This window comes from Rhodnius prolixus, unplaced genomic scaffold (assembly GCF_049639745.1).
Source record: "Rhodnius prolixus isolate KJV_2025 unplaced genomic scaffold, Rpr scaffold_4, whole genome shotgun sequence".
Lineage (NCBI taxonomy): Eukaryota > Metazoa > Arthropoda > Insecta > Hemiptera > Reduviidae > Rhodnius > Rhodnius prolixus.
The window spans coordinates 27,981,945-28,002,228 of NW_027411614.1; the positions used below are offsets into that span (position 1 = coordinate 27,981,945).

Here is a 20,284-nt window from a genome sequence, read left to right on the forward strand (position 1 = left end):
GAAATTAGGGGCATCACCACTTTTTAACGTAGAGAACGAAACAAAAAAGGTACTGAATTTGTAAAAAGGTGCAGGGGTAGATAAAAGGGTTGTGATCGATTGTTTTGACCTTAATGTAATCTTTTAATTAGCGTCTGTGATTCTCCCTTGCCTGCTATTTTCTCGTCCTTTTCAAGTTATATGTTCCAAAACAAGCAAAAAAAATCAGGTTACTCTAAACAGTCTTGCATGTATTACATAGCCTTGTTCAGAAGACGCTATTTGGTTCGTGAATTGAAACTCCCCCACTAGATCGGATGCTAATATGTGAATCATCATCAATTTTGCTTTTTCATTGCAAAAATAAACAAAAAAGAGAGGAAGTTAAGTGCAGTAGAAGTGCTTTGCTATGAGAAATTTTAAATTTCAGAACTATTTTCAACCATTTCCGAACAGAATGAAGGTAAAATATGTTTTATTATCAATATTAATTCAAGTAATGAAAATATCATTAAGGAAATTTCAAGTAGAATTTTATAACACGCTGAAGCAGACTCTAATTTTAATTAATTTAATTACTACATTAGTTTACTAAGATTATTTTTCAGGAAGTTTTTTTTTAAGTGCACAATCATAAAAGAAAATTAATCTGCTTGAAGTGTTATGATACTACTAAAAAAGAAGTTTTAATTATTTAGCTGATTAATTTTTACTATGAGATTTCTTACTAAAATGTCATAATAGTCTTAAAACCCACTTAAATTTTCCTTAATCTTAAAATAATTTCGCCAGCAAAACTGATCAAGACTAAGAGATACATTTTACAAGAAGAATTTGATATGTACCATTTGCTGTGAAAAATTGGGAATTTTGAGAAATTTTCAACAACTTTAGATTAAGTTTGATGAAACAAACATTATTTCCTATTTATGAAGACATTGATTATGATTAAACAATTTTACATTAAAAAAGCTTTTTGGAAGACTTAAATACAAATTTAGGGGTAAGAAATGCTTGTATACACATACATACATACATACATACATACACACACACACACACACACACACACACACCCTGGGCGATAAGCAAGCATTCATGGGAGAGAAGAAAGGCATGCAATTCAAAAGTGTAATTTTTAACTCATACTTTAAATTTAGCAAAATAAAAAAATAAAAAATAGAGAGCTTGAAATATAAGCTATAAATAACAGCTACAAGAGGATTGTGTTACCGAGTGAAGAACAAGAAGGATTTTCGGACCTGTAAGGACGCAAGATGGCTATAAAATCAGGACGAATCGAGAAGTCGTTGAACTGTTTAGTTAGCCTGATATAGTAGCCACTATAAAGTCTGGTAGGCTACAATGGCTGGCTGGGACATTTGCACCGAATGGAGGAGACAAGAGGTCCCAGGAAATCACTATATGGACACCCTGGTGGAAAAAGGCCGAGTGGTAGGCCTCGACTAGGATAGTTGAGCGACGTACAGTACGATTTGGAAGCCCTTGGTCAGCAGAGAGGGAGAATGTCGGCAAGAGACAGAGATAGGCGGAGAGCTGTATTGGCTGAGGCTCGGGTCCTTCATGGACCGTTAAAGTCCTTGAATAAGTAAGTAAGTAAGTAAGTGAAGAACAAAGGGATTTCAAAATTAATGAACAGTATAAAGTCATTCAAAGAACTTAAGCTTCAAAGAAGCCAATAAAATTATTGGAAGTATGATCAGTAAGAAAATGTTCTGTTCTGCACTATACGGAAGGAACGCAACCGTACGCTTTTCAGACAATAACAATAAGTAATGAGTACGAGACTAATTAGAATATGCCCTTCTTGAGCTACCAATCATTGCTTAAATTAATTTAGAAACTTGATAAAAAAGAGAACCAAGACTTATGTATCTACTGAGAAATGCATGCGCATTCTTTAGAAAAAAATTAACAGAAAAACACAGAACTAGGTAAGTAATCTTTTTTCACAAAGGTTAAAAAGTTGAATTACCAATTTGTGAGGTGAACGGGGCCGAAAGCACGTAATTTCAGTTTACTATTTTTCTTACAAATACAAATTTGATTATCCGAAGGACTCGAACTAGGGACGCCTCTAACCACTCACTTTCATACTGAATCAAGAATATTAAGGTTCAGCTTATCTCTATTATAAATTTTTGATCATACAGTTTTATAAAAATTCCCCCCCAAAAAATAAAACATTTTATTTAAAAGTAGATTTCTTTTAAATTATAACACATTTAGCAACTTTTGAATACCTTAAATTTGTATAAATGAAAGACGAGACCGCGCTGAATTCTTTTACTCTCAATCTTATTTTCACTTATATGCATATATCTCAACTGACACTTTTAAAGAATAATTTTATTAAAAGAAGCCACTTTCTTTCGCAATTGTTTATTCTAAACAATTTAAAATCAAAAATTTTGATTTCCAACAGGTTGCACATACTTAAGCAAAAAAAAAAAAAAAAGAAAAAGAAAGTCAATTTGGCTCAGTTATTTGTTTCTTTACGTTGCACAAACTCAAATTCGGCAGACATGTTACTTTTTTCTTTTTTTTAGTGAGCGCATTTCTCAATGGAAAGAATATTTTATCATTTCATGGAAATAACATTTCCTCAAAATAAATATTGGCGTACACATTTGACTGATGATAAACTTTTTTGTTGTTTTTTTTTCTAAATATAGTTTACATAAACATTCCTAATTGGTAACATCTAAAACTTGTTAATTCGTAAATATGCTTATACATTCAACTGGATCATAATGCCAAATTATAAGTTATTTACAAAATTTTCCTAAGAATAAATTCCATTTACAAATATTTCATTAATTAATGTTCAACAATAGAAAATAAAAACCTAAGGTTTAACGAATTTTAAATATTTGTATTCATACAATATATATATAAAAATAGATGTAAATTTACATAACAACCATTTTTTTATATATATATTATATATAAATGACAACAATATTGCAGTAATTAATACATTTTACCCATAAAAAATATATACCAATAATTAGTTATATACTGATATTAACAAACAAGTTCACAGAAAATATTTACTATATAAAAACCTTTGTTTTTTTTTTTTTTTTGCGTAAATATTATATATTTTTATACAAATAAAGCCCACATTGAAATACACAATAATGACAACTATTTTCAGATTGGAAAGATGTATTTCAATGGTCCCTGTCAACAATTCGTTATACTGTAATTGACCATTTTTTTAAAATATGTTAAATCTAAATTTTACTTGAAAATAAATTAAAAATTAGCCTTTGCTTCACGATTATGATTGTTTTAGCGTAAATTTTTACATAAATTTAAAAATAAAATAATTAGCAGATAGATTATTAGTTTGTGTGACAAAAACACTGTAATATATATCTCTAATAGGGCTGTAAATACACAAGGATTTATCATAAGAGCTATCCATGTGTAATTCAAAGAAAAACGAAAAGAATTTTTAACACACAAAATAAATATTCCAAAAAGATACAAGAAATGAACCTTATTTAAAATTACGAATAAATAAACTAATCTAATAACTGAGGCCGGAAGTGTGTACTAGATAATATTATCAACATTTTAAGTTAACAAATCTTCAATTTTTTTTAATTTGGTTTCAGCGAAAATTTACACAAATATCAACATAATTATTTTCAGTCAGTTAAGTATAATTAATTTAAAACATGAAAAGAAAATTATCAATACTCATTTGAATAATTTAATTATGAATAACTTTATTTTAAAACGTATTTATTTTTGGACTATAAAAGTTGTGATATGTCCCACAATTTAATAACTCGGTCTTGACCAACTGTTAATAACCGTTTTTGTGTTTCATCCAGATCCATAAAGACAATAGAGTGTTTAGCATCTTGGAATGTTGCTAGCGATATATTTCTTAAAAAAAAAAAAAAAAAAAATTAATTAAATTAAATTTCTGCTTATACCAGAAATCAGTTCTACTTTGTGATACCTACGTCAAGCGACTTATTTATGAAAAAGCTATAAAAATTAAAAAAATAGACGTTCATGCGTGACGTAGAAGTTGTAGTAATATATTCACAACCACAAATAAAGTTACTTGATTTGCTAAATAATACGAGGTGTGTTCAAAAAGTAACGGGAATTTTTAAATTTCGCGGGTTTGGAGAGTCTGATTGTAAATTTTTTTTTTTTATTATGTTGGTACACATGCCCCTGAAGTACGATTAAATTTTCAGTAATATTCATTGTTTACTTCTTAAGTGGCAGCCGTTAAGGTTAGACGTGTTTTTCGAGCTTGGCGATTTTTGTTTGTTAAAAAAAATGGATCAAAGAATTTGTATTAAATTTTGCGTAAAAAATGAAATAAAGTGTGTGAAATGTTAATAAAGGCATATGGTGAGTCTGCTATGAGTAAAACAAGGATTTACGAGTGGTATAAGCGTTTCCAAGATGGCCGCGAAAACGTTGAAGATGACGAACGACCTGGACGTCCAAGCACATCAACAACCGATGAAAACGTGAAAAAAGTGAAAGAAATGGTTATGAACGATCGCCGAATCACAATCAGAGAAGTCGCTGATGATGTTGCCATATCAATTGGCTCATGCCATGAAATTTTTTCGGATGTTTTGGGTATGAAACGTGTGGCAGCAAAATTTGTTCCAAAATTGTTGAATTTCGAACAAAAACAGCGGAGAATGGAAGTTGCTCAAGAGTCACTCAATGAAGTCGACAACGATGCGGATCTACTGAAACGTGTTATAACAGGTGACGAAACATGGGTTTACGGATATGATGTCGAAACTAAGGCTCAATCGTCCCAGTGGAGGCATTCTGGATCGCCAAGACCGAAAAAGGCTCGACAAGTGCGGTCGAATGTGAAGGTTATGCTCACTGTGTTCTTCGATTTTAATGGCATAGTGCATCATGAATTCTTGCCACAAGGTCAAACAATCAATAAGGAGTACTACCTACAAGTTCAACGCCGTTTGCGTGAAGCAATCCGAAAAAAACGCCCGGATTTGTGGCAAAACAATTCATGGATTTTGCACCACGATAATGCACCTGCTCACACTTCATTGCTTGTTCGTGAATTTTTGGCCAAAAACAAAACTTTAACGATGCCCCAGCCTCCATATTCGCCAGACATGGCTCCATGTGACTTTTTTCTATTTCCAAACATAAAGAGAACATTAAAAGGCCGTCGTTTTACAAGCATAGATGACATTAAAAGCGAATCGCTGAAAGAGCTGAAAGCTATCACAAAGATCGAGTTTCAGAAGTGTTTCGAGGATTGGAAAAAGCGCTGGCACAAGTGTATTGTATGCGAAGGGGACTACTTTGAAGGCGACAATATTAATGTAGATGAATAAATAAATATTTTTTTCAAAAAACGAAAATTCCCGTTACTTTTTGAACACACCTCGTATATTACTGTTGACCTATTTCCTTTTCTATCCTGTTTAAATCTTTTCTTTTTTGCTTTTTATGTTTCGCTAGACTGAAAGGCTTCTTTTTTGCTTTTTATGTTTCGCTAGACTGAAAGGCTTCTTTTTTGCTTTTTATGTTTCGCTAGACTGAAAGGCTTCTTTTTTGCTTTTTATGTTTCGCTAGACTGAAAGGCTTCTTTTTTGCTTAGCAAACGAAATGATTTTCCAAATTTTATTAAACAGAAAATATTCTAAATATCTCCCCAGTTACAGTTTAAATTTAACCATCTTTATAAGTCTTCCTTGTATTGTTGGTTATAATCACTCCCAATTAATATTTTAAAAAATAAGCAGTTTATTTAGAGAATTTTTTTCAATGATTTATTGCGACAGTTCATCGAAGGAATAACTTTTCTATATTTTTAATTTAAGGCGCGTCAAAATTTGAGGTTTATTGGCGCCCGGAGCTTTCTTTCAGTGTACTACCGGCTTCCGAACCGTGTTCTCTCATTACAATCTACACTGTCCATTGCCGGGTTGTAAGCAGTAAGAAACTCCAAGGAAGAGATAAGCTGGTTTCGAACCCAGGATTTCCGCATGAGAATCCATACGCTAACCACATAGCTAATCCCTTCCCTCAGCTTAATTATTTTGTCATAAATGGAAGTATTAAGTCTTGAATCACTTTTATTTAAATTATTTCTAGTTGAAAAAGAAGATAAATTATAAAATGATTTCTTCTTACTAGCAAAAGTGTATTTAATAAATGCTAAGTACTCACTCTTGTCCTCTAATCAACGAATGGCAAGGTCCACATACTCTTACAGGAAATTCAAAACCTAAGGAAGGAATAGCAACACTAAGAGTGCTGCAAGCATCACACACAGCTCGGCCACAAGCTCTACAATGATGCTGGCGTATACCAATCGTATGGGTTTCAACCATAGCACGTAAATTCCAGAAAAATGGTCGGTGGCAAAGTTGGCAAGAATCTGATTCGATCCATTCAGGGGTCTAAAAGAACAAATTAATCTATTAGAAATTAATGTATTGCATACAGAGTAAGAGCAAATCTCAAACATCAATAAGAGAAATCTCAAACATCTCAGTTCAAATTTCACTTCCACATTTCATAAAATACGACATTAAATAGGATAGGCAAAGTAACTTTTTAAAATGCTTTTATTCAAAAATTACCCTGATATAAAGTTCTAAAAGGTTTCTCTTAGATATAAAATGTCAGCAAATGTACATTAAATTAATTTCATAATTTCCTGAAATGAAGTTTCTGGCTAAAATAAGGTATGGAATACAACTTACTTCTTTTCTTTGTGCTGTCATGTCCCAAAAAACAATAACTGCATCTTCTCCTGATGATATTAATTGACGCTTTACTGCAGCGTAACACAACGCTGTCACCTTGTTTCTAGATGATCATTATTATTTAATTTTCAGCATTACATTATTTTAGATATTTTTATTTAATATTTATTTGGTAAATGTGATGTAGGTAAGAGTGAATGATGTGAAAAACATGAGTAATGGTCAATCAGTGATGGTAAAGTGTGTGTAATGTGCTAATTTCAGAGCGACATACCCCCCAAGCGGAACTGAAGGTTCTCTGCTTTCAAGTTTTCCTAAATATGGAAAGCCTTTTATTACATCGAACTCTAGCCAAAATTTGATACCAAATTTATCCGGTTTATTTGGCATGTCTTGAGTAAATCTGCATCTTGACTTTGTTGGGAACAATTATCCTTCGAAGAGATATAGTATGCTCTTGGTTATAACAATTTTGACGCTGTTCTCTACTAATTTGTTCCAAAATTTAGTAAGCAAAGCAATCTGTCGGTTTGTAAACGATGATTTCTTTGATCCAATCGAATAAACCTCATAGTTTCCGTCTAAACATTTTTGCTAACAGTTTTTGAGAAGAATACTCGTCCCTATTTTTTTTCCATAGAAAAGTGCAATATCGTACATTTTTGGCCTTATATGCACCACTTGCAAACAATAATCCGATAAATGCATTATAAAATTGAGTTTTCGAGAGAATTCTGTTACAAAAAAATAAATAAATACCTAAAATAAAATGAAAATATTCAGCCGGTCAATTGACCGGTCGTGGTAGGTTTAGTGTTAAGAAGAGAAAGTTTTGGGTAGATATCTATTTAATAATGACGGGGATATTGTTGAATGGTAGGCAGTCCAAAGTGAAAGCGTTAATATGAAAAGATGAAATGTTGAAGCAGGTAAAGAATCTTTTCCTTAAAGATTGTAGTAGTAAGTTGGTTGCAGAGAATACTTGATTAAAATAAAAAATAAAAAATTAAAGAATATTTACAAATTATAACCATACCTATGGCCTTGCAATTCGTAAGCAGTGCCTTGTTGCCCTCCTATATCCCAAACGATAATACTCTGGTCAAAACTACCAGAAAAAAGTCTTTGTTCAACAGGGTCCCATTCAAGAGTTCTGATACTACCAGCGTGACCCTTTAATTTTGTTATTTCACGAATGCCTGTGGATTCCAACTTTAGCATAGTTATGGCGCCCGAATAGTCTCCAACAAAAGCATGTTTTGACTGAGAATCAAAACTATTGAAACAATTAAGGAAAATGAAATGAATGTTTAAATAAAAATTAAGAAAGGGAAGCTCAGTAGTGTACTGAATTTAAAATTGAGGTCTTGGATTCGATTCTCACTGATTGTTAAATTTCACTACTGTACATCTTGCATAATAGCTAACTTGCGCTATTACAGGATCGACATCTACAAAAAAGACAAAGCGCAACTCAGCATGCTCAATAAAAATAAGCCTCATACATCTCTGTTATTTCCATATTCCTCTTATTTAATCGTTTGTTCTAGGCAAATGAAAAATCGTTTCCTAGCCAAAATCCGTCACCTACCTATTTCTACTTCTAGTTCAATAACAGAAAAGACAAGAATATCATCAACTCTTGTTGCAACATTTTGAATTACTTCCAAAATATATTTGATAGAATTGATACTCTTTTGACCCTATTTTCTTCAAATTCTTCCTCTAATGGGGACCTATTACACAAGAAATTAATGTGGTAGTTGCACAAGGAGTCAAATTGTAAACTGAATTCCGTAAATTCAATATCGAACACACGGAAGGCTCAAATCTGATTCAAAACTTTAGAAAAATTAAGAAGCCATATTCTCTCATACTCGAATTATATTCTGATGGTAGATTATGAATAGGTTACTTGGTGAGAGCTGCTTCAATAAGTTGACCATGGACTTAACTTCATGACTTACACGAGAAGATTTTCGAAATTATAGAAGATTTGATGAGTTTTGAGACTCCGGAGCGGCCTGTTCTGTTCCGTGCAATAAGTAAATAATTAAAATTGAAAACGAAAAAAAAACGGATTTTAGCTTCCAAAGATAGCTTCTGTTCATATCATTGGCTCACAGATGGGCTTCAGAAATGATCTATTTTAAGTAATAGAAAATGATGCCCTACATGACTACTTTTCAGCTACCGACAAGAAGATTTTAGAAGTTTTCTTATATGTTAACAAAATACTAAGTATAAATAAATTAATTGCAAAAATTTTACGTTTGGAATGCTAAATTAAGACAGTGAGTAACTCCTCAATACATTAAAGATATTAAATATGTAAAATATAAAAATTAAAATAATATACGTTGACATTTAAAATAATAAACTTAAAGGATACACTAGTGCCGTACACCAAGCCGATGTAGGATAAGATCCAAGATTGCGTGAGGATTCAGAACAATAAAGTTGAAAAAATTTGTCTCTAGCAATCGACAATATCCATTCACAGTCTAATGCGAAATGTATGTTAGTAACTCGAGCTTGATGGGCAAGATAATCACGTACGTGATTCAACCGGTTGTAGTCTTCGGCTAACTTGTATACCTAAAAAATAAATTAAAACCTATTAGAAATGGAACTTTGAAAAAATTTTAAAATTGAGAATTTTATATAAGTATTGAACATAATACCAATTGTTTGGATTTTGTTCTGGATATACGCCTGAATGTGTGCCACGAATACAATATGCGATAAAATGACCGTTTTTTTAAGAAATTATTGAGATAATTAAAAATAAGTTCTACCCCCCAACAATCACCACAAACATTCCATTGCACATCTTAATTAAATTGCTCCAACGTTGCTATGAAACATTTTCTTTACTACCTGGATTATTACATACAGTTTTTGGGACAACAAAGAAGCAGATCAGTTCCCCTTATATTATGTGTCTCATATTTACCCACTCACATTACCATATTCACTCATATTACCATCCCAAAATTATTATTATTCAAATAGGTTGATACCTTACACATTTTATAAGATCCCTCATGAACAAATTCTGCTAATATTAGACCTTTTCAATCTCGCTTAAAAGGGGTGTATGAAAAAAAAAATTAACATATCACTTTCTAGATCTGGCCTTAATAACTGAGAACACTATTACAACTAACTAGTATTCCAAAAATATACAATCAGAACGTTACAAATCACACCATCCATTCTTAAATAAATTTATTTCCTTAAAGCTGTCTACAAACGTTAATTTTCCTGGGTCACTTTAAGTTTCATTATACAAAAAAAAAAGTGGTTATATAATAATTATATATACACACATTATATATATGTAAAGTAATAGCCTATTTTTTCAGGTGGGGCTTAACTCCAACTTCCTATACATATACGAGGGTCGTTTGAAAAGTCTGTGCAAAGTCAGAGAGATAGCACTACTGGCGCGTATCGAGGTTATGTTTAGTTAGTAGCATCTCTTAGAAGAACACACACCAAGTTTCAGCCAGATCGGTCTATTTCTTTGTGTTTGGCATTCGTTTGAATCGAGGAAGTCGAGTGATTTTCAAAAAATGGACGAAAAAGAATTTCCTGTGTTGATTAAACACTACTTTATGAAAGGCAAAACGCCTCAGGAGACTAAAGAGAAGCTTGATAAACATTATGGTGACTCTACACCTTCGATTAGAACAGTTTATAAGTGGTTTCAAAATTTTCGGAGTGGCCATATGGGCACAAGTGACGCTGAACGTTCTGGACGCCCTGTTGAGGTTACTACTCCAGAAATCATTGATAAAATCCATGATATGGTGATGGATGACAGAAGAGTGAAGGTGCGTGAGATTGCTAGTGCTGTGGGCATCTCGAATGAACGGGTACATAATATTTTGCATCAACATTTGGACATGACAAAGCTATCCGCAAGATGGGTGCCGCGATTGCTCACGCTTGACCAAAAACGAAATCGTGTGAAGTGTTGCAAGGACGGTTTGCAGCTGTTCCAGAAGAATCCGCAGGACTTAAAGCGTCGTTTCGTCACTGATGAAACATGGATACATCACTACACTCCTGAGACCAAAGAACAATCTAAACAATGGGTTACCAAGGGAGAATCTGCGCCAAAAAAGACGAAGACCGTTCCTTCGGCCGGATAGATTATGGCGACTGTCTTTTGGGATTCGCAAGGAATAATCCTCATCGACTATCTGGAAAAGGGTAAAACTATTACAGGTGCATATTATTCATCGTTATTGGACCGTTTGAAAACCGAGCTGCAAGAAAAACGCCCACGATTGACCCACAAAAAAGTCCTTTTCCATCACGACAACGCACCAGCTCACACCTCAGCAGTTGTGGTCGCAAAATTAATGGAAATAGGGTTCCAACTCATTTCACATCCCCCCTATTCTCCAGACTTGGCTCCCTCGGACTACTATTTGTTCCCCAATATGAAGAAATGGCTGGCGGGAAAAAGATTTTATTCAAACGAGGAGGTGATTGCAGAAACGAATGGCTATTTTTCAGACTTGGACAAATCCTATTATTCGGAAGGGATCAACAAACTAGAGCAGCGTTGGACGAAGTGTATAAGCCTAAAAGGAGACTATGTTGAAAAATAAAAAAGGTTTACCCCAAAAAATTAAGTAGTTTTTATTTTTGCACGGACTTTTCAAACGACCCTCGTATATATATATATATATATATATATATATATATATATATATATATATATATATATATATATATTATATATATATTATATATATATATATATATATATATATATATATATATATATATTATATATATATTATATATATATAATATACCACATTAATAATTATCCGAAAATATAATTGAAATATTCAAACAATAGCGCACGAAACTGACAATACTCTCAACACTTCCAACTCTCATATTAAAAACCTCATCCCAGGATACCTACAATCTACGTTGATAAACCAAATTGAGTGCCAAGAATCGCCTAAAACATTTAGGTCAGTTTCACCATTTCTAAAATAAAGCCTTTGCCATCACGAATGCAAAACAAACCGGACACAAAACCACTTTATCTAAAATTTTCTGGAACGTTCACATGACTTTAAATTATGCAACCAAAACAATAGGAAATAGTAAATAAGACAAAATGTAACTTTCTTGAGATGACTTACATAAAAAAAAGTAAACGCCATGAAATAATTTAAATAAAAACAAGTCATCTGTACAGTATTCAATAATGAAACTTACGAGGGCAGAAGAAAAAAAATTAAATGCACACAACAAGAAATTACGTAAAATTCAATTGTTCCTTAAATTTAACATACTGAAATGGTTCCATTGTCTAAACCAACGAAAAGTTGGCGGGTTTCACGTCGATAATACAAGGCACTTGCTGCTGCTGACATGTAGTGGCAAATACTTGGCCAATATTGCCCAGTGTCCCTTTTCAACCATACTCGCACTGTCCTACAAAAATAAAATCTTATATTAAGGCCTCATAATATTTGAATCAAAGTAACTAAACTAGTAGAAATTTTATTTTATTATTGAGTCAGCTAACAATAACAATTTACTGCGCAGGTTATTGCAGACTTCGTACGACCACCTAATTACAATGCTTATTTTTTTTCTATCAAAACATTTTAAAATTTCAAAATATGTTGTATCTTTTGAACGAAGTATTTTTCATCAAATCTGAAAGAGAAAGATAATAATTAATTAGCACCTTTTATCACCACAATAATCCTGTCCTGGCACATTTCAATTTGAAGATTAAAAATAATTTAACCGCCATAAAATTACATAATAATTTTGGAAAGAAACCTATATGTTGATTTTACCTGCAATGTTTGACCTTGAAGAATTTTTAGATAAAAATTATACTTATTAAATTAGGGGATCCAAAAATCATCCACAAACATTCAATATTTCCAAAGTAAAAAATTACTGTTGATATAAGCTAACAATATATCAATTTATCGACAAGTCTACATGCAAGACGTTAGAACAGTAATAGTAAATTGCGTCTTAAAATGAGATCTAAAATATCTCCTGTTGCCAATCGCTTAAAACTTATTAAGCGCTATTTTTAAAGTGTTACACAAAATAGAAAACAATTGTGAACTTTAAAATCTACAGGGGTATTATAAAATCGCTCGGAGAAATTATCGTTTAAATGAATTATTCCAACTTCCTCACCTATCATCGGATACACTTATCACTCCTTCTTGCCCAGGAATAATAATTGCCTGGTTAATGTCATCATTAGATCCCTCTAACTTTGACAGAAGAACTATTTTCTTAGTTGTACTGAATTTGTCCCCAGAAGATCCACTAGCTGGCTTAATTTCAGCAGCCATGTTACCTTAAATAGAAACTACCATAAAACAACGTAACTATTCATAAACAAAGCGAGATGAAGCATTAACATCTGCACTTTCTGTATTTACACCACTAATGCACATCTAACCAATAGACCTAATCCAACAGATAAAAGACACCCTGCTGTGGTCAACTAATCAAAAAGAGCAATTAGTTGATGTCAGTGTTGTAGTAAATAATTCTCACTAGCCTGATTTTTTTTATCGTGTATACAAAATTATTTTCACGTAATAACTAAATAAAAAACGAGTTTTAAATGTTCAATTTTTCAAAAATAATTGTTTAATTTGAAAAAATGTTGGCTAAACTGTAAAAATAATTTGTTCACTATTCATGTATACCAAGCGTGTGTGGTAGGTTTTGTTTTTCCGCTAAGACAAAGTTGAACAAGAAAAGTATAATATTAAGTTAAGTAATTAGCAACGATAGTTAAAAACTCAAATAAAAATGGTAAGTATTATCATTTATACTTAATTTGATTGTTGTTAGGAGTCACTGTTTTGAGATTTTGAAGCAACTACAAGAATGAATGAGACATGTTTTATAAGCCGATGTGTTGATTTTATCAAATTTTTAGACGGTGGGAAAAAACAATAAAATGTTGCAACATATTAATTATCGAGTGAGAATTATTCTTCAAGATTCCAGGACATTTATTGGCACATTTAAAGGTACCACCTAATCCGTAACGTTGCCTTAAAATGCGAAGATAAAATATTATTTTTTATTATATTTTTTATATTCAATTTTAGCATTTGACAAGCATATGAATCTTATTCTTGGAGATTGTGAAGAATTCAGAAAAATCAAACCAAAAAATACTAAGCAGCCTGAAAGAGAAGAGAAGAGAGTATTGGGTTTTGTTCTTTTAAGAGGTGAAAACATAGTTTCATTAACAGTTGAAGGACCACCACCACCAGAAGAAGGTTTGCCAAGAGTTCCTCTTCCAGGAGCTGGAGGTGGTCTTGGTACAGCAAGACCTGCGGGTAGAGGAGTGCCAACTGCGGGGTCTGCTATACAACCAGGTAAGTTTTGGTAATCATTCGATATTACACCTTCAGAAATCTCAGATGCTTTAATACGATTAATAATAATAATAATAAGCCTTTAATGGTTTCATTAAAACTGTCCGGTAGGACAGTTGTATAAGGGTTGACCATCAAAAACTGCACGAAAAAGCGTAACGTTGAAAAACACCCAACTTTGACAATTTTTTTCTCTTTTTCTATAAAAGATAAAATTCCCAAATTTTCTTTAAATTAAAGGGCAAATCCTCCTTTATGACTGTAATTTTTTTGCATCAACTCATATCTAATAGGTTTTGAGAAATACGTTGCTGAAAATGAGCAAAAACGGCATTTTCAGAAAATGTTCTTGTTCTTGTTCTTCTTGTTGTTCTTGTTGTTCTTGTTGTTACCTTTTTTGTAAACAACGTAGCGCCTAAACGCGCGAACCGATTTTCATGAATGAGGTGTCATTCGATTTGGAATTTTATGTAGATGTGCCTTTTGGGGGTCTCGACGCTGTACATCGAATGGGAGAGGAGTTAGCCCCATGTATGTGAGACCCCCTCCAAAATTATTATTACTAATAACTCTGTAAATCTTAGCCCGATTTTGATAAAATTTGGTAGGATGATAGGGTGAGGGCTTCCCTACGTAACATTAAAGCGACGATCTGCTCTTACCCTTGTAAGGGGAAGTACAGCAATCGTTTCAAATTATCCACACGTGAACCGATTTTCATGAATGATGTGTCATTCGAATCGAAATTTTGTACAGATTTGCACTTTAAAAGCCTGGACGCTGTGCCTCATAAGGAGGGGAGTTCGCCCCACCCAAATAAGGCCCTTTCTAAAACTATTATTACCAATATTTCTATAACGCTTAGTCCGATTTTGATAAAATTCAGCTCGAATAAGTGGTTAAAGCTCCTCTGCGTGGCTGTGAAGTGCTATCATGCTCTTGCACCTACTAAGAGGAAGTACTGCAATCGTTTAAATTATCAATGAGTGAACCGATTTATTAAATCAATGAATTGTCGTTCGATTAAAAAATCTTTGTCTCTTTGCCTAGAAGTACTGCAATCGCAGTTTATTTTTCTTACTCCTCTTAAAGGGAAGTACTGAAATCGCAGTTTAATTTTGTTATTTACGTACAAATATCTTCCTATGTTATTCAAAACGCTTTTTTAAAAAAAAAATTGTTATAGAGGATGGCAACTATAATCATTCTTTAAAAAGATCTCTCCAGTGGTAGTTACGGTTCCGACTTAACACCTTATCAGGTTATAATGATAGAAATGCTTATTCCAAATTAAAAAAAAAATCTGTAAAGCAGATATGTAACTTTGCAAAATAGACAAAAAGGAAAATCCATCCAAAAGGTACAAAAATCTCTTTAACAAAAACTTACAGTTTAAAATGTTAAGTATAAGGGTTGATTAAACGCCAAAAGGTACACAAATCAGCAAGCACCCAACATTTCATTAATTCTTCATTAATATTTAAGTAATTTTACTGCATTAATATTCATTAATATTTTTTAGAATTTATTAGATGTCACAGACCCTTATGCTGGCCACTTCATTTATAATATTTTTTTGTTATAATTATGATCAATCACATATACGTACATGCATGTTAAAGTAGAAAAAGACAAAGTTAGAGTCGGCTACTGTCTTGAATTCATCTTACCGAAATATTCGTGAGCACAAATAATACACAGATAATAACAAGTAGATTATTCAACAATTATTGATTTCTCAATTGTAATTTAATTTAGTCCCCCTAATTTTACTTATAGTAAAATACTGGTATAATTAGCTGCCCTAAAAATATGCATATCTTATTCATTTTATATTACATATATACAACATTGTGGGATGAATACCTAGATTGAGAATGTAATTGAAGAAAACTATATTATTTGCGTTAAAGCCAGATAATTATTACCTATTATTATAAACGTTTGACTACAACATAAAATAACAATTACTTTAATCGAAGAATGAACTTAAACCAACAATTTTTATTTAAAAATAAAAATAAATAAAATAAACAAAATCATTGATGTATGTTGGTGTAAGCATTTTTTAAAAAAGGTTTTGAATTCTTTAGCCTCATAATTTTTTTTATTTTTTATAACGTTTTTCTTTCTAACCTGTAATCAACAGTTTGATTATTATAAATAACTAGATATTACGTCAATCTACAGTTCTACTTGAACATATATTTTGTAGACGAAAATGGCCAGCATAAGGGTCTGTGACATCTAATAAATTCTAAAAAATATTAATGAATATTAATGCAGTAAAATTACTTAAATATTAATGAAGAATTAATGAAATGTTGGGTGCTTGCTGATTTGTGTACCTTTTGGCGTTTAATCAACCCTTATACTTAACATTTTAAACTGTAAGTTTTTGTTAAAGAGATTACATATTTATAACTTAACATCAAATTTAACATAATTTATTTATTTTTATCTTCTTCTTTATTGAGTTAAATATTAACTAAATTTAATAAAATAACAAAAATACTACGTTACATAACAAATAAAATAAAATCTAATTCTTCCTCTTTATTTTGAAGCCAGGTCCAATCATTGAACAAAGGCCTTTCCCATCTCGGTCCATTCGTCTCTTATGTACCACTTGTGCCCGACTGTCTTTAATAGTCATCCTGCCATCTCAGTTTTGTCTTCCTTTCTTTCTGCTACCATAGAAGGGCATTCATAGTGTTACATGTCTTGACCATCTTCCATCATCACATCGCACAAATTTTCCAGTTCACTTCCATTTCAGTGTCTTCACAGTCTTCTCTATGTTCTTAACTTCCGTCTCTTTCCTATTGAGCTTCTGATTCTATCTTTTCTTTTCACACCTTTCATATTTGTTTCTATTGCTCTTGCAGCACTTTCAACTTACTTATTATCTTTTTTGTTAAAGTCCATGTTTGACACCCAACTGTTAAGCACGGCATTACAAGCAGTCCAATATCTTTTCTTTTTTCTTGATTGGTTTTCGTACAAGAATTCCATTAAAGTATTATGCAGTCTTTCAAATTTATAAATATGTTTTTACAATAGATTGATTTTAATCATTATGGTCACATAAAATTGTACGGGACAAAGCGAAAATGAGTGATTCACTGAGCGATTATTCATAATTTTACTTCCGTGTTTGTTAAACAGAGGTTAATGATCCTTTTATTTACAAAAAAGTTTACTAAAAGATAGTTTGGAAAATGAAGGATAGCGATTAATTATTAAAAGAAAGGAAGGAATAGATGGTAACACGGTAGACTAGTAAGCTGGAATCCCGTGTTTAAATCTTTAAAACGTTAAAAGCGTTCTTATCAAAAATGGTTTCTTACTTGAAGGCTGCATAGTACTCTCTACTCACTAAAAACGTTTCGGCCGCCATTTATGAATTAACTTTTATACAATTAATTAAGTATTCAATAATTAAGTATTACTATTATTGCCTACTCAGGATTGCAAGGGCCTGTGCGCGGAGTGGGTGGACCTTCTGCACAAGTTATGGCTCCTGGAGGTCGTGGCCAAGTGTCAGCGCCACCTCAAATGAGGGCTCCGCCACCTGGAATGCCGCCAATGATGGGAGCTCCACCCATGATGAGTATGTAATAATTTATTTCATGATCGACTCTGAATTATTCAGTTTTGAAATTTGTAAAAAATAGCTTTCTTATTTCTCAAACTTCTTACTAAAATGAATGATAAGTGATTTTTTTTTAATGCAAATGGACATAAAAAAAAAACAGTAAACAATTATTCCTTTTCATTGCAGATATGCCGCCAAACATGAGTATGGGCAGAGGTGGCCCACCTCCACCGCAGATGGGCGGTCCCCCAGTACCACCAATGAGAGGTCCTCCTCCAGGTATGATGCGAGGTATGATTATTCGTAGCAAAATAAATCAAAACTTTTCTTCTTGTGTAACGCTAAAATTTATTCTTTTTTTTGTTTCAGGTCCTCCACCACAATTTTAAATTCACTAATGTGTATTATAATTAATTTAAGTTTCTTTTACGTTTTATTAATTACATATACTTCTTATCTGATTTAATATTTTTCTTATTATTTCAGACTGAAATATAGAACTTGAAATTCAATTTTTTAAGAGAATTTTAAAATTGAATATTGATTAATAAACAATCATTCTGTGAACACTGTTTCATTTACAGTTATTGAATAAGTATTTTTCATTTGGAACGTAATTATCTTTTCTTATCTCATGATTTACACCTAGAGAAATCGGTGAGCTGAACGTCAGTTTCATTAACTCCCAAATATGAATAACGAGGACCACAGATGTTCAGTTTTGGTGTTTAGCTTAAGGCGAACAAGTTTTGATCATATTAAGTCAATCTGCACCATTTTACTAAATCAATTTTTTTCCGTTTTTTTTAAATTTTAAAATTGGCTTTTCTTCAACTTAGTGAACTAATAGGATATATGTATATGTAGATCATTAACTTTTATTGAAAAATTTCACCAAGAAAATTTGATTAAATTTTAAAAAATATAAAAATGGATTTTTATTTACACTTAATATCTTCTGTAAGAAAAGGGGCTAGCTCAATGAGAAGTGTACTGGATTTCCATGCGGAAATCCCGATCGCTAGTCCAGCTGAGGCTCTTAGATTTTCACTTCATACCTTCAGTGATGGTTAATGGGAGAACTCTGTCCGGAGGCTGGCAGTGTGCTTAAAAGTTCTTTTTTAAAAGCTCTGGTGATGCAATGAATGCTTAAAATGTAGTTAAAAAACGAAAAGTAAAACACCTTCTAGAAAAGCACACAGTGAGCGGAATTAGTTCAGTAAAGCGTGGAGGAAAATTATAAACAATTGAAATAAAATACACGTTTTTCCCACGTTTCTATCTAGCAGAAATCTCAAGCTGAATAGAAAATATGAACAAATGTTGGTTTTTCAACTTTTTTGTCATTTAATGATTTATATTTTTCTAAAATCAATATCCTGAGAAAAACTTTCAAACTATAGTTTTACAACTTAGAAATGTCTCATGGATTTCGAGGTAATTATTGCAAATTAGTGTTTAGGGCAAATGATGAAACGCGTAGTTCACAAAATTACTTACAATATTTAATATGTTCTCTAAAATAATACTTCCGTTTAAAATTTTCAAAGATATAAACTTTGCTTTATAACTCATAGCACCGCGTATCAGTTTGTAACAATTTAAAGGTATTCAAACGCTTGATCTATCCTAAGGTAAGGTTACCAAACGTCCCCGTTTCCCGGGGAAGTCCCCGAATTCGTACTACTGTCCCCGATTGAAAAGTGTCCACGGAATGTCCCCGAATTTTTACATTTACTCTGACAGTACTCGCTTTCATATCAGTGTCCTTAGACCTAAAATCATTAAGTAGCAGGTAAGTAATTTGTAAATCATATCGAGAAAGATCATATGTTTTGTCACTAATTCAGTCAATTAAGAAAGTTGAAGGCCAAGAAGTACTTGCTGTGGATTCATATTTAGGTCTCAGTAATCTGTAATATAAACTGAAGATGAACACTTCATTCCAGTGTCTGTGAAAAACCTTTTGTCTTCCTTGGAAGAAGATGGCACAATTTCTGTAAAACAGTTTCTAGCTGTGTTAAATGATTTTTACAGTAAAGCTCTGAAATATTTAGATTCCTGGGGAATGCATTTTGATAACATTGATAATTCTGAATGCATTCTCTTAAGAAGCATTCCAGTGAGAGATAAGTTTGAGGATGCAGTCCATTTCTTCAAAGCTGAAAACATCTACATGAATGGTTTGGACGAAGTGTCATGTTTGATGAGATATCATTGAAGGAATATGTTAATCAAGAGAGAGAGAGAGATAATAGAACACTATGAACTTCAGCATATGTGAAAGGTGGAGTGATATGTTTTCACATTTCACTAGCAGAATGGTATCATTTAACAATCTGCAAAAGCTAGTAATATCTCTCTGTTTGCCAGGGAGTAATGCATCTGTCGAAAAATTTTTCTCAGCAATGAACATGATGTGAAGTTCACAGCGATCAAGAATGAGTGTTAAAACAGTGCGTTCTATGTTTACTAACTAGTTTACATCACTAACTTTCCTATGACTTGTCAAGAAGTTGCTACAAAACTTA

The 20,284-nt window shown here is 32.2% G+C and overlaps 2 protein-coding genes across 4 annotated transcripts; one reads left to right on the plus strand and one right to left on the minus strand.

Annotated features, from left to right (window-relative positions):
- Positions 1-3,063: 3,063 nt before the first annotated feature.
- Positions 3,064-13,279, minus strand: Wdfy2 (WD repeat and FYVE domain containing 2). 2 transcript variants are annotated; one of them, XM_074131599.1, is made up of 7 exons: positions 12,948-13,279; positions 12,074-12,215; positions 9,136-9,341; positions 7,780-8,019; positions 6,741-6,846; positions 6,202-6,434; positions 3,064-3,903 (listed from the first exon to the last, which is right to left on the minus strand). In XM_074131599.1, exons 1-7 carry the CDS (start codon positions 13,106-13,108, stop codon positions 3,768-3,770), a joined length of 1,224 nt encoding a protein of 407 aa, XP_073987700.1. In that variant the 5' UTR covers positions 13,109-13,279; the 3' UTR covers positions 3,064-3,767. The 2 variants fall into 2 exon arrangements, with proteins under 2 accessions (XP_073987700.1, XP_073987701.1); XM_074131600.1 differs by lacking the exon at positions 12,948-13,279 and adding an exon at positions 12,310-12,441.
- Positions 13,280-13,419: 140 nt separating this feature from the next.
- Positions 13,420-18,398, plus strand: SmB (small ribonucleoprotein particle protein SmB). Of its 2 annotated transcripts, none has more exons than XM_074131602.1 (6): positions 13,420-13,580; positions 13,708-13,801; positions 13,883-14,155; positions 17,625-17,768; positions 17,940-18,044; positions 18,123-18,398. In XM_074131602.1, exons 1-6 carry the CDS (start codon positions 13,578-13,580, stop codon positions 18,140-18,142), a joined length of 639 nt encoding a protein of 212 aa, XP_073987703.1. In that variant the 5' UTR covers positions 13,420-13,577; the 3' UTR covers positions 18,143-18,398. The 2 variants fall into 2 exon arrangements, with proteins under 2 accessions (XP_073987703.1, XP_073987704.1); XM_074131603.1 differs by having other exon boundaries at positions 17,940-18,032.
- Positions 18,399-20,284: the final 1,886 nt, after the last annotated feature.